The sequence below is a fragment of the Astyanax mexicanus genome, chromosome 24 (genome assembly GCF_023375975.1).
Source record: "Astyanax mexicanus isolate ESR-SI-001 chromosome 24, AstMex3_surface, whole genome shotgun sequence".
Classification (NCBI taxonomy): domain Eukaryota; kingdom Metazoa; phylum Chordata; class Actinopteri; order Characiformes; family Acestrorhamphidae; genus Astyanax; species Astyanax mexicanus.
In genome coordinates, this window is record NC_064431.1 from 224129 (window position 1) to 239897 (window position 15769).

General features: G+C 41.1%; 1 protein-coding gene across 1 annotated transcript; it reads right to left on the reverse strand.

Moving 5' to 3' along the window:
* Positions 1 to 1604: 1604 nt before the first annotated feature.
* On the reverse strand, positions 1605 to 15208 carry ccdc120b (coiled-coil domain containing 120b). The gene is made up of 11 exons (XM_022682166.2): positions 15035 to 15208; positions 13106 to 13206; positions 12855 to 12976; positions 12421 to 12519; positions 12044 to 12164; positions 11614 to 11673; positions 9567 to 9723; positions 7350 to 7451; positions 6111 to 6565; positions 5325 to 5841; positions 1605 to 4919 (listed from the first exon to the last, which is right to left on the reverse strand). The coding sequence occupies exons 2-11, from the start codon at positions 13152 to 13154 to the stop codon at positions 4820 to 4822; spliced, it is 1782 nt and encodes a 593-aa protein (XP_022537887.2). The 5' UTR covers positions 13155 to 13206; positions 15035 to 15208; the 3' UTR covers positions 1605 to 4819.
* Between the last annotated feature and the right edge of the window lie 561 nt (positions 15209 to 15769).

Sequence of the window (15769 nt, forward strand, 5' to 3'; positions counted from 1 at the left end):
CTTCTGAAGCACAGTCTGGATTCAGTTACTGAATCAGGAGAGCACTGTTCACTTTCACAAGTAATGATTGAGTTCACAAAAGCTTGTAAAGGTTAAATTTATGATATTTGATACATATGATTTATACAGTGCATCTACTGTAATTTATTTAATCAGTATTTTACTGTATTTTTTACTGCAGTTTTATAGAATGTCTGGGAAACTGGTGTACTACAAAATCACCCGTAAAAACTACATATATAATTTGTTTAAATTTAAGATAAGTTTATTTCAGATTTTTGCTCCATACTGTAAGTTTATGTATTTCCATAAATAAAATAAAAAACAGCTGTGACAGCTTGACATCACACTTTGCAGTAAAGAAAAGAGTCACCATTAAACTACCAGTGTCCCTCATACAGCTGATCTCCCAGCATGCATTGCTGTTTGCATTATGTTACTGTAATTAGGAATCTCCCTCATGTGTTTACAGCAACATTCTGCATTAGTAAAATCAGTTTGTTACAGTACAGGTGTGAACAGGTTAAAATCAGGACACTAAAACCACATTCAGAGAAGTCAGTAATTATTACACAAGACATCACTTTTCACCATCACAGCTATAATAATGCTCCTCACTGGAGCTCCAATCAATCTCTAGTTGCTCATCTGGACTTGGGCTGAAGACTCCGCCCACCGTGACCTAGAAGACTCTAGGTAACTGGCCTTGCCTTTAGCCCCGCCCCACAACAGAAATGCAAAAAAAAAAAAAAAATGCAAAAAGCCAGGTGTGAACAGCTGTGCACTGTGACAACCACTTGTGATCAGATCTCTATATTCACACCAGGTGTGAACGGGGACTAGGTGGTAATAGATGGTGAAACACACACACACACACATATATATATACATATATAAATACATTCAGTTAATGTAATGAATTGTTTAGAATGATGAAAGTAAAAGCTGAGAGTCTTTATGGATTTATGCAGTAATCTAATAATCGCCCAACATAAAGAGAATTGCTCTTATCTGCAGTTTTATTATTTGCACTTAGAGTTATGAGTGGATTAAGTGAGAGATTTACAGTGTTTGGTATCGAGAGGAAACTCTCCTTTACTCAAACTGAGACACAGAGGAGAAAAGCCTCCAGACGCCACAGGGAGCTGTAGAGTCTGAACAGCTGCTGGTTACAGTAGATTAGATAACCCAGTCCTGAGGAGGAGCTTCACCTGCAGATCCTCCATCCTCTTTACCTGCTCATATAAAGAGAATATGGATATGAATGCGTGACTATGCATTAGAGGGCGGAGCTTTGATCAGATCAGGTTTTGCTGTAGAGATAAACAGGTCTGCAGTGATTGGTTCTTTTAAAGTAGAATCTTCTGTTCTGGGGAGCAGATGGAGGACGGGGCTGTAGGTGGTGTTGGAGATGGAGGCGTCTGTATGTTTATTTTTAAAAGCCTTTTTTTTAGTCATTTTTACCATCATACCAGGTTTACAGATTTAACTGTAACATATATTTAATAAATGTTCTCTGTTTCTTAACAGTTCGGTAGAATTTAGCAGAATAAACAGAACACTGCAATATGAACCTTTATTATGAATGAATATAATCCCATATATATATATATATAATGTGCAAGCCATTGTTATTTACTTAAAATGGACAATATAACAGCAATATAAACAATAATAACAGCAATATAACAATATAACTTTTACAATGAGAAATAAAAAATATTGTAAAGCATTTCTGAGTAAAAAATGGTAAACAGTGGTCGGCCTGCTGCAAACTAGATTAGTTCATATCGTAAAGCCATGAGTTTCCATTCTGCTGGTGTAAACACACTACAGTATACATAAATATACAATATATATATATATATTTACTTTTTATTCAAGTTGATTAATGTATTTTTCTTTAAATATTTACATACAGTAAAGACAGTCACTGAAACTGAAGTCTACACGAGAACAGACTCCCACAGCGGTTTGGTCTTCAGGGTTCAGTTCTAATAGCTGGAGGCACTAAACACTGACCAAAGAAAAACAGAGAAATATAAAACAATATCTTTCACTTTCTGAAAAAGAACAAACCAGAAATACATAACTTTCATTTTCTGAACTTAAACCTTCATTTTAATGCAGAAACGCAGCAGTTCTCAAAGCGATGGACCAATCCGTGCTCTTTAGATTTCAAAAATAAAAGTCTTAATATTTCTGTGATTCTACACTCAGAACAGCCGTGAACATGGAGAAGCTTAAACCCACTGTTTTTATTAAACCACATTTTCTCAGCTATTTGGAAGGCCAGTTACAATTAGAGTTATCAGATTTATCAGATTGGGTTTGTTTGAGAAAATATCATCCTTCAAAATATCTTACAAAAATATATTAAGAACGACCCAAAGGAGTGAACTAAATGTGAGTAAATCCAATAAACAGAAAACCGCTCCTGAATAAAGTTCAGAACCTGCAGAATCTGGATTCAGTCCTTTAACATTTAGCTTTTCCAATCCCACATCAGCAGATAAACTAACAGACCAATCAGAGAGCATCTGTTCTGCATATCTCTTACATATTTCACTGAACATAACTCAGAGAAATGAAAAAGAAAAAGTTAAATGCTACAGAAATTTATTATCAGCTGTTTAACTGTTTGTTTATAATACTGCATTTAAACTCAGTTACCTCATGCAGTAAAAACTGCATCATGGAATTACATAAAATTACATATTAAAATCTTTAAAACAGGAAAAATAAAGATGGAGTACCATAACCTAAGGCAAAAAAATGTATATAAATGTCTGATATAAATATATAGTTCACAAACTAATTAAACAGATTACAGCCAAAAATAAACCAGTTAAAACAAATAAAAAATAGTACGGATGGAGATCTGGTATAAGACCTGCTCATACTTTTCTTACCATCAACTCAGAAAAACTGCTGAACACTGAAATAAAACACCAAAACTAAAACTGGATTAAAACCAGGGTTTACACTTTACCGTTTCCATAGCGATGATTAGATAATTACCTTCAGATGTAAATTGCCTAATTAAAGTGGTTTATTACCAGGTAACACACACACACACACACACACACAATCACTCGCTCGTTGGTGTTGGTGTTTTGTTTCCGGTCTGACTGAAGTTAAACGGGCAGAACAGCAGAATCGTCTCTTTAGAATTTATTCAGGATTTTAGTCGATTTTTAATCTGTTTGGTAAAAAAGCAACATAATCAGATTTTTCAGCCTCAGCTGAAGCAAGAGAGCAGATTTAGTGCTAAAGTTTTACCCAAGAAAATAAAATTAAATAAAGGATTTATACTTCTTTGATGATTCACAAAATGTGAGTTAAATATTTCAAGTTGTAGTTTTGAGAATGTTCCTTAATTGTTTTCATAATTTTAGTATTCTTCCAGCTGGAAGCGTGATGTGAAAAACGGTCTAATAATGTTGTGAAGCAAATCGTTATCAGGCTTTATTTATTTCTGAAACAGACGAACCTTCCTCTGATCTTCTCAGAACGTTTCTAAATGTTTTTATAACGTTACCTGTTAGCTGGCGGATGCAGAAAGATAACATCAGCTCAGGTGAGAACAGATCTACAGCTCACCTGAACCTTCAGACAGTGAAAACTAACATCACCGCGTTTCACCACCGCGTTTCACCACGCTGTTAAACATGCGACAGATTAACGATCACAGACTGAGATCTTCTGCTCACGGGTTTTGAGGTAATATATATTTTTCGAGGTCCCAAAACCAGAGTCTACATTCAGCTGTTCTGACTCTAAATCAGCTCCTGCAGGATCGGCTGATTTACATAAACATCAATAAACTGATTTACTGATGATTTTCTGTAAACGTTTCCTCTTTAACAAACTGTGCATAATAATGCAGCAAAATCTAAATATTAAGACATTTTATTAATGAGGCTGTACGTAAAAAAATACCTGCTACATTTTTCTGGACCAAACTTACTAAACTCACTTCAGCTGCACTGCTTGCAAAAGTATTCAACCCTCTTAAAAATATTTTGTGGATTAAAGATAAATAAATAATTGACATGTATTGTCTATTAACTCATCTAATAATAATAAAAAAGAAACAAAATCATCTAAAAATAATAAAGGCTTTATATCTGCAGCAGATATTTTAAAGAAAATGAAAAACCTAAATATGTTGTTGGTTTGATTATTAAAGCCCCTCATATGAGCTAAATATGCATTGTTCCATTTTGCACCAGAATCTGCATATTAAGTGTTTTGTTTGTTAACTTTACAATAAATTTACTGGATGGAAAAAAAATTATTATTTGAAATCAAGTGTATTACTTTTAGTGGGGTTCATTACTTTTGCAACCTGAAATCCAGTTTTCCTCAGTTCCTTTAGTTCTGAGGTTCTTTCTGTTTTACAGCTTGTGTTTATGATACATCGCACTTGTTATAAGCTACATATTTAGATATTTAAAACAATAGATATGCTACACATTCACAGCTGCTATAATACATTTAAATGCGATGAGTTTATTAAATTTAATGTAGAATTATGTCTTTTTTTCAAATGACTGTTCACCTGAACATTGTTACTTACAAAATAGTCATTTTTGATACATACATTTTATCTATATTATTTATTTTTGCGAAAATATATATCTGAAGATGAAACGAAGATGAGCTCTGTATATTTTAATGCCCAAATCATATGCAAATGTACCTCTGTAATAGAATATAATTCATAAGTACTGTTTATATCAGGATGTATTTATATGACAGGGCTCAGTTCGTACTCTGAAGACCGGAGGAGCTCTGCGCTGCGGAAAGTGTGGATCTATACCAGAGTCCCCGGAGCAGCAGGGTCAGCGCTCGCCTCCTTCTGGACGTTCTCCTTGGAGGGAAACGGTTCTGGGTAGAGAGAGAGCTCCACAGATCTGAGAACAGAGACGAGTAAAAACATCATGTTTGTAGAAACATACCTTTAAAACATGTTTGTGTGCATCTGGTGATTTAAGCATTAACTCTGTCTCACTCTTTTATCTCTCTTCAGATCTAATTCTGTGTTTCTTTAATTTAACGATGTCTGACTGAGCAGATAAAGACTGAGAAAGTGCTCTGATACCGTCATGTTCGCAGTAGCTCTTCTATCAGCGCCATTAGCAGCGCTACAGTTACTCAGGTAACCAGAAAAAACTCCCGAGAGGACCTACCAGACCTGGATTCTAGATTTTAGAATATATATTTTTGTGTTTTAGGGATGATCTCAGAACTGATTCATTTCATTAATTTCATTATTTTCTCTCTTTGCTCTGAAAATCAGCAGACCGCTGGAGACGCACCTGCCGTGCAACGGGTGGCCGTGGAAGGACGCCGACTGCGGGATGTGGGGGTGGGCGTAGAGCGGGTCCAGGGGAACGGACTGGGGCTGGTGCAGCAGGTGGTGGGCGTGGCGCAGGGGCAGCCCGTCGTGCCCTTTGGGGGCGCTGTAACCCAAAGCGTTCCTCAGGTACCAGTCCCGCAGGCCCTCCAGCGCCAGGGCTTTGTGCAGGCTGCGGGTGGAGTCATCGGGCGAGGGCAGGGGGAACGGCGCAAGCCGGCGGGTAAACACCGCGGGCAGCTCTGCAGCGGCGGCGGAGCCGGGCGGGGGGTGCGGCTCGTAGGCGGAGAGCAGGACCGGGTCCTGCGGGTGCTGCTGAAGGGGAATAAAGGGGCCGCAGGATTTGGTCCGGGTGACTTTAATGCGGCGAGGTTCGGCCGGCTGGTCCCGCAGGATCATGGGGCTGTAGGGGGGCGGGGCCGAGGCCAGGTGGATTTGGGAATGGGAGAAACCATTATAGTGGGGAGGGGTGCCGGATACTGAAAAACAGAGAGATTTAAACAAAAGAAGAGTAAATAACAAACAGCAGCTGTGTTCTGCTTTTCATCTGAGAAAAACTGCCACTACTGGTTACTAAGTAGTAATTACTGTTAATTTTCTCATAACTTGATTGATGTTTTTTAAAATAATATAATTTTACAGCCTGTTGATCAGATTAGGAAATATTAATATGAGTGAAATGTGTGATAAAAGTGAAATCTATGCACTAGTTCTGTGCTGCTAGCTGATTAAAATAAAGTTCTTTTACCAGGAACAGGGAAGGCGGAGAGATCAGGCCAGACTGGAGGCTGCGGCTGCTGGTGCTGAACTGGCCGTTTCTGCGGTTTCCCCCAGATGTAGTCCATTAGAATCTCGCTGTAACCCAGGCCACTCCCCCTGCTGCCCACCGACGAGCGCACTCGTCCCGGCTGCTCGCCGGCGCCGCCCGGCTGCCGCTCCGGACTCCCGCGGTACAGCTGCCTGAGCTTCCCGTCCGTCAGGGACTCGGAGCTCTTGTAGGGTCCGGCTCTGGAGGGCATGCCGGACTCGGGCAGGTTGGATCGGTCCAGCAGCGCCTCTGAGCTGTTACTGCGGCGAGCCCGGGACCCGTACGGACAACCGCGCCGCTCCGAGGAGGACAGCGAGCTCTCCAACGGCACGAACTGCGGGACGTCCGGACTGTCGCCCCACGGCTTTAGAACCACACTGCTCGACACGTCCGACCTGAAGCACAAACAGAGGAGATTCAGTTATAGGACTGTAGCTCTGCGGCGGGAAGGGAAACTCAAATATTTATTTATATAATGAACTGCCCAAGGTGGGGTTCGAACTCCCAACCTAGAGGATTGTAGGCCGGTGTGCTTCCAACGCACCACTAGAGCTAAGTGGTGGGCACCTTAAAAATAGCAGGTGAAAAAATGGTGGACAAGGCAAACAAACAAACAAACAAACAAATAAAAAAAACGTAGGAACGACTTGCTGTAAGCAGTTTTTTCTCTTGATAAATTATAGCAGTTTTTTCTCTCAGAATAAATTATGCTGGGCGGAGTAACAGCGTTCCCCATTGGTGGAACAAACTACCTTCTACTACCAGATCAGGAGAATCTCTCACTATCTTTAATAAACTCCTGAAGACAGAGCTCTTCAAAGAGCACTTACTCTTCTAACACCTCTAACTAACTACCTTCTACTACCAGATCAGGAGAATCTCTCACTCTCTTTAATAAACTCCTGAAGACAGAGCTCTTCAAAGAGCACTTACTCTCCTAACACCTCTAACTAACTACCTTCCACTACCAGATCAGGAGAATCTCTCACTATCTTTAATAAACTATTTCCTGCTGCTACTCAGACAGGATTCAGGGGCAGGAAGTCACTCAGTCAAGTTTAGTCATTTCGATTTTACTGGATGAAATTAAATGATAATGATAATGAAAACATAGATGAACTAACAAAGCACTGAGCCTCTGATATCTAGGCAGCTCCGCTATGAATTAAAAAAATCTACCTCATGTGAATGCTGATTGGTGCAGTTCTGGACAGAAGGGGCGTGGCTGGAACACTCCGGCCCTCCACATTAGATGCACTTCTCGGCAGGGAGTGGCTTGGGCTACACACACACACACATCTTAATTACATGCAGAAATATCTCATACCACTGCAGCTAGTATTCAAACTGTATTTGCGTAGAGCTTCACGCTACACTTTACCTCCCTGCTAAATCCTATATATTAAATTTTACACTCATTTCACCACTTCATTTTATTTGTGAAATTCACTTTAGCAGTTTATTCTAATTATAAATAATTTTAATACAGCAGTGTTACTCTGTTCATGTGTAGCTTACTAACTTTCCAGAGAGAAATCAGTCTTAAGATAAACAAACACAAGCTAAAGCTAAAGCTAACGTTACTAACCTCCTACATGAGCAAACCTGTACAGCTCCTGTCTCTCAGCTGGAGAACAGTGAGAAAACTAAAACCAATCAGAATAAATTATGCTGGGCGGAGTAACAGCGTTCCCCATTGGTGGAACAAACTACCTTCTACTACCAGATCAGGAGAATCTCTCACTATCTTTAATAAACTCCTGAAGACAGAGCTCTTCAAAGAGCACTTACTCTCCTAACACCTCTAACTAACTACCTTCTACTACCAGATCAGGAGAATCTCTCACTATCTTTAATAAACTCCTGAAGACTGAGCTCTTCAAAGAGCTCTTACTCTCCTAACACCTCTAACTAACTACCTTCTACTACCAGATCAGGAGAATCTCTCACTATCTTTAATAAACTCCTGAAGACAGAGCTCTTCAAAGAGCACTTACTCTCCTAACACCTCTAACTAACTACCTTCCACTACCAGATCAGGAGAATCTCTCACTATCTTTAATAAACTCCTGAAGACTGAGCTCTTCAAAGAGCTCTTACTCTCCTAACACCTCTAACTAACTACCTTCTACTACCAGATCAGGAGAATCTCTCACTATCTTTAATAAACTCTTGAAGACAGAGCTCTTCAAAGAGCTCTTACTCTCCTAACACCTCTAACTAACTACCTTCTACTACCAGATCAGGAGAATCTCTCACTATCTTTAATAAACTCCTGAAGACAGAGCTCTTCAAAGAGCTCTTACTCTCCTAACACCTCTAACTAACTACCTTCTACTACCAGATCAGGAGAATCTCTCACTATCTTTAATAAACTCCTGAAGACAGAGCTCTTCAAAGAGCACTTACTCTCCTAACACCTCTAACTAACTACCTTCCACTACCAGATCAGGAGAATCTCTCACTATCTTTAATAAACTCCTGAAGACAGAGCTCTTCAAAGAGCACTTACTCTCCTAACACCTCTAACACACTAACTACTTCTAACCTCATTTCCTTCTTCCCCTCCTTCACTCCCTCCACTTTCCCTTTGACCTCCTTTAGGCCCTATATAAAGATGTTTTTACCTTCTATTATTTCTGCACTTTACTACAAAAGCGTCTGCCAAATGTAATGTAATGTACCTGTCCGAGGTGGCAGAGTTACCTGACGGAGCTAATCAGAGTTCCCTGACTAAGCTGGGCGGAGTTACCTGACTAAGCTGGATGGAGTTACCTGACTAAGCTGGGCGGAGTTACCTGACTAAGCTGGGCGGAGTTACCTGACTAAGCTGGATGGAGTTACCTGACTAAGCTGGGCGGAGTTACCTGACTAAGCTGGGCGGAGTTACCTGACTAAGCTGGGCGGAGTTACCTGACTAAGATGGGCGGAGTTACCTGACGGAGCTGGGCGGAGTTACCTGACTAAGCTGGGCGGAGTTACCTGACGGAGCTGGGCGGAGTTACCTGACTAAGCTGGGCGGAGTTACCTGACGGAGCTGGGCAGAGTTACCTGACGGAGCTGGGCGGAGTTACCTGACTAAGCTGGGCGGAGTTACCTGACGGAGCTGGGCGGAGTTACCTGACTGAGCTGGGCGGAGTTACCTGACTAAGCTGGGCGGAGTTACCTGACGGAGCTGGGCAGAGTTACCTGACGGAGCTGGGCGGAGTTACCTGACGGAGCTGGGCGGAGTTACCTGACGGAGCTGGGCGGAGTTACCTGACGGAGCTGGGCGGAGTTACCTGACTAAGCTGGGCGGAGTTACCTGACGGAGCTGGGCAGAGTTACCTGATGGAGCTGGGCAGAGTTACCTGATGGAGCTGGGCGGAGTTACCTGACGGAGCTGGGCGGAGTTACCTGACGGAGCTGGACGCAGAGTTACGGCGAGTTCTCATCTCGTAATAAATCTCTACTGGAGAAAGTTTCCGGCTCAGGCGGCACTCCGGGCTCCCAGGGGCCAACCGGGGGTGAGAGAGGGAGCGGTGCTCAGGAAACACACTCGGTGAGGAGTCCTCTGAATAACACACACACACACACACACACATCCACACACACACACACACACACACACACACACAGAGTACAGAGTACAGAGTAGAGCTTAGATTCTCTGCCCGAACCTGACCTGACCGGGTCGGGTCGGGCTCCAGAAAATAGTCTGAGATGTAGGCGTCTGTTTTCTAATTCTAATGAAATAGCGAAAACTGAAAGTGAAAAAACATTTGTGTTTACTGAATCTAATAAAAACGATAATTAAAAGGAAAAAACATAACTAACTCGAACTGTATTGTGTGTTTATAAAACTAACTAAAACAAACTGAAATTACTGATAGAATACCCTCATTTTCGTGTTTAATTTATTTATAAGCGCTGTTGTACAGCGGCCGGTGTTGTGCCGATTCTGTTTGAGAAGCGGAGTCGGATTCAGCAGGGAGTCGGATACGGCACAGCAGCAGCAGTGCGCGGCACCTCGTGGTCCATTAGTTCTTGTGTAAAGCGCCCACGCCGCAAAATACGACAGAAAACACTGAGAAACTGCAGAATTATGAATGGGATTACAATATGAGCGCGAGGCAAGATGAAAGAGAAACAGGAGATACAGTGTGTGAGAACATTTACCTGTGAGTAACTCAAATCTCAAAACGCAAATCTCTCTCTCTCTCTATCTCTCTCGTTTTTTAGATTGATCTCTCTGATGAGATGTGAAAACTTATAAAAACTGGCAAGCCCACCCTAAAAACAAATTAAAACTTACTTAACTGTAGGAGAAAAAATAAAAACAAAATCAAATTAAACTATAATAAAAATGAAAAATGTAATCACGTAGCTCTGGGCGCACGTGAACGCCTCCGCGTTTGACTTGTAGCACTGTGTGTAGCTGTTCTTATAAATCATTTTAATTAAATAATAGTTTTATGCTTTTTATGTTACAGTTTTAATTAACATAATTCTGATCATATTTCGCTCATTCAAACAGCCTGAAAACAGACAGTTTATGGTTCGGGTCGGGTCGGGCTCGGGTAGAACGTTCACAGGCTCGGGCTGGGTCGGGTCGGATTTTTTGGGCCCGATCTAAGCTCTAGTACAGAGACAATATGAGAAATGTTTACTGATATTAATAATTAATATTATGAATTGCTGACAGTCCAAATACATAGAAAATTAAACTGTATAAATTTGTGATATTACTGAACTTTTTGTTCTGAATAATTATGAGAAATATATTGTTACAATAACATCAAATAAATCAAACAAATACAGATGTGTTAATAAAGTTATAATAAGTCTAATAAACAGCAAAATCCGGTTTAGAGGACAGAAAATCTTTACAGATCTGAAGTCTGAGAGTGAATTCTATAATGAGGATAAAATCGCAGGAACTCCAGGTTTCACTCCTTCAGCTTTACTCTTCCTGATCAGAACTGAATAGCAATTAATCATATAAATCTGCGTAACATCAAAACTGGAGAAAGTCACCAAAATAAATCACATTCACATGCTGAATATAAGAGAAGTAATGGAGAGTGTGTGTGTGTGTGTGTGCGCATAGAAAGTAAATACAGGTCTCTGTCGTACACCCTGTGTACTGAGCGTTGTGATGTTCATCACTATCTTACCCCCCACCAACAGTGTATTTTCCCTCCTTCCTCCTGCCTGGTTTAAACAGCAGCAGATCTTCTGAATATATCTACACTGATGGGCGTGGTGTTCTGGAAATGAGGTGTGTTCAGGTACATTTCTGGAGTTTTATCTTGTTTATCTTGGTAACAGAAAACACAGGAGCTCCACTGACTGAATACAACCTAGACAGACACCAACAGTCAGACGTTCAGGACGTGTCTCGCTCTGAACAGCAAGAACATCGTCTGTAGATGTATTTAGTGAATAGTGAACAGTAACTCACCGTTGTCTTGGGACGGAATGGAGTCCGACAAGGAACTGCTCTCTGATTTAACCGTGTCCTCTGCAAAACGCCAAAATTACAACATTAAAACACACAAACACTAAGAGTCAAAGACCTTTAAAACACATATTAAAATAATTCTCTTTATTTACAGCTGTAATAAGTGTCATTTTCATCAATTTACAATCACAAATATTTACATTTTATACAGTATATACACTGCCTGGTCAAAAAAAATGCCACCTTTATTTAACAAAGACTCCTATTGGATAATAATTACTGCACGGGTGATTCATAAGTTTCAGCTGCAGCATATTTTGCAATCCTAACTGATGCAGAGAGTAGCTTCTTATTTGTTAAACACCCGTGTGGAAGGACACTGTGGTCCTGAGGTCGTGGAGAAGATTGTTTATTTGTGATGTTGGATCACCTGTATGGCAGCCGCGGTGAACGGTTCTCTTGTTGTGAAATCCGGTTTTATCAGACTCCATATTCCGGCGAAGAGCGCCGCCGAAGAGCGTCTTCATCTGCCGGCGCTGTCCAGCGTCATCCTGCACAAACCAAACACCCCCCAAAAACATCAGCTCAACCTGGTGTTAAAAATAAATCACAGAACAGAATGAAGATCTATAAAATGCTTTAAAATCACTCTGGAGAAACATAGCTGTGCACGCGGTATAATAAAGCACGGAAACATGTAAAATAAATATGAGCTACAGAGGCTGTGTTTAATATTTCTCTATATAAATAATAAAATGTGTAATTTTACAGAAGCACTTTATAATTAAGCGTTAGTTATAGACTCACCTCTGATTTGGTGGGGGCGAGTCCGGCTCTGCGCTGAACAAACGGGGGTCTTTCTCCCACTTCCAGCGGAAAATCTCGGGATAACTTCCCCGTCAGCTCCTGCAAACAATTAAAAAATAATATATAAATAAATCTTTACAGTAAAGTAATGAAATATACAGACATACTGTCAAATTATCTCATTAACTCAAACAGAGTTACATTTCTTAAAATAATAATGTCATTAATTCAGTTTAATTCACTGGGGGACAGAAAAGAAACTGATATAACTGGTTACTGTGCTTCAGTATTCAGTGTTTATTTAAGTTGTTTTTTTCGGTTTATGTGTATTAAAGCGTAACCTGTAAAATCAGGTTTATCAGTCTCTCATCAGGGTAAAAATTACACTTATTTTAGAACAGAGATACTGAACTGCAGGATGTAAATAAACGTACCGCCTCCAGAACACACATCTGTCTCAGTTCCCCGAGTCGAGAACTCAGGAGCGTCTGCAGCGTCTCCTTCCTCTCCTGAAGCTCCGAGACCCTCTCAGCCTGCAGCTTACTGTCCTGCACCTCTGAACATACAGGATCACAGGATTACAGGAACACAAGAGACTTCAGTAACCTGAGATCTGGTCTGGTTAATCTTGGTTGGTTGGAGAGCTGAACTGATCAGTGATCAATAAGAGATATGAGTTACTCACCTGGAGACCCTAAACCCATGGCAGTGATCAGGTGACCTTTGACCTCCATAGGACGTGACTCAGGATGTTGTGCAGATCAACACTGGCAGCTTAATGCCGACCTGCAGAAAGAGACGAGAACATGATGGATCCTCTCCCCTAAACTTTACAGATTTCCTCTTAATATAAAACCTGAATTTTAAACTCATTATTTAACAGAACAAAGTGTGTTTACACATTACTGATACTGACGACTGGATCAGTTTCACATATTCACCGGACCCAAATCAGAAAAACAGAAAACTCACACACAAACAACAAACCTGAGTCACATATGATGTAAAGAAGGAACCGGTCTACTTTTACCTGCTGTGTGAATGTAGCCTAACATATCCCAGGTGGATGCAACAGTGTTCCTAGGTGGTGGCTAAGGTATCCAAGGGAGTTGCTAAGGTTTTAAAAGGCAGTTCCTAATATATCCCATGTAGTTTCTAAGCTGTGGCTTTAGTATGGTAGGATGGTGATAAGGTTTTACCTGGCGGTTTCTATGACTTGATGCCTTTTCTCTTTTGCAATAAGTCTTGATGTTTGGTAGGTCTGGAATGCGGTTGTGCAGAAAACTACTGATTACACTAAATAACTCAGCAATAATGTACATTACACATTACTTAAAAAGTGTGTTAAATAAAAACTTAAAACTAAAATTTATTTAGTTTTTGCTGTTTATATATTTTTTGTCCAGATCTTGTCTGTTTCAGTTAAAATGTTTATTGTGATGCATCACTAGTTGTCTGTCTGGTGTGGTGATCTGTGTTATTATAAACTGGTCCACATTTGGCTCGCTATCCGTTTCACTCTCTGAGATCAGTCCATCACCCAAGTAATATCTTACCAAACACTTTGGTGGCCCTGGATGGAGAATATGGAAGCTGTGCAACATCAGATGAGCTATATAACTAAATAAATATAAGTTTAATAAATATGCTGCTTGAATTATAGAAGAGCTCAACTGTTCTGTCTGTTCTAAAAATCCTCTGAATTTCTGCCTGTTTTTCTTATTGCTGAATAAACAAGAGCTGAGAGACGAACACTGAGCGCTTCATTATACAGTTCAATACATAAACAACACGAGCGCAGATTATCAGCACAACAAAACTCATCCACACACAGCCAACATATACACTCCAACATATACACTCCAACATATATACTCCAGCATATACACTCCAGCATATACACTCCAACATATACACTCCAGCATATATACTCCAACATATATACTCCAACATATACACTCCAACATATATACTCCAGCATATACACTCCAGCATATACACTCCACCCTGTACACTCCAGCATATACACTCCAACATATACACTCCAACATATATACTCCAGCATATACACTCCAACATATACACTCCAACATATATACTCCAACATATATACTCCAGCATATACACTCCACCCTGTACACTCCAGCATATACACTCCAGCATATACACTCCAGCATATATACTCCAGCATATACACTCCAGCATATACACTCCAACATATACACTCCAGCATATATACCCCAACATATATACTCCAACATATACACTCCAGCATATACACTCCAACATATACACTCCAACATATATACTCCAGCATATACACTCCAGCATATACACTCCAGCATATATACACTCCAACATATACACTCCAGCATATATACCCCAACATACATACTGCAGCATATACACTCCAGCATATATACTGCAGCATATATACTCCAGCATGTAAATTGTATCAGGGCCGATAGATTTACTGGTATCACTGCGCGGAAACGAGCACAGCAACACCAGCATCATCCCCGCGCGCGCCTGTATCCCGGCGGGAGGATGCGCGAGCCGCGGTGATGAAGATGGAGAGGATGAGGATGAGGATGGGGGGGGGGGGGGGGGTTACCTGGCAGACATGAAGACGCCCCGCAGCGCAGCGTTATCATCCTCTCTGTTCCAGAAAAAAACAGATCCGTTCTTCACTGCAGCAGCACGCGCGCGCACACACACACACACACACACACCCGCCTACACAACACAGCGGGCCGGTGCAGCGGCGCACGGAAGGTCGAAGCGCGAGCAGACCGAGAGGATTCACGACGAAGCTCCTCCCACTCCGCCGCTCAGGTTAACCCTTCATACTCCACACACACACAACACACTCTCTCTCCCCAGGGCTGAAAGCTCTTATACAGTAGCAGACCATGATGCTACCACCACCATGCTTCAATGAGACCGCCACACATGCTGGAACACCATCTGAGCCAAACATCTTTATCTTGATCTCATCAGTCCACAGGACATGGTTCCAGTAATCCATGCTCTTGGACTGCTGGTCTTCAGTAAACTGTTTTCAGGATGTCTTGTGCAATAGCTTCAGAAGACGTTTCCTTTTAGAACAGATCCATGTGGACAGAGCTGATGCAGTGTGTGGTGTACAATCTGAACACTGCAGGCTGACTTTATACTTCTACAACCTCTGCAGCAATACTGGGAGCACCCATAGGTCTATTGATTAAAGTCAGCCTTTGGATATTATACTGAACTTGTGGACTCAACTTTTCTGGCGGACTCTGGGTGGCCTGTTCTGAGTGGAACCCGTTCTGGAGAACTGCCATATGGTCTTGGTCATCGTGCTGAA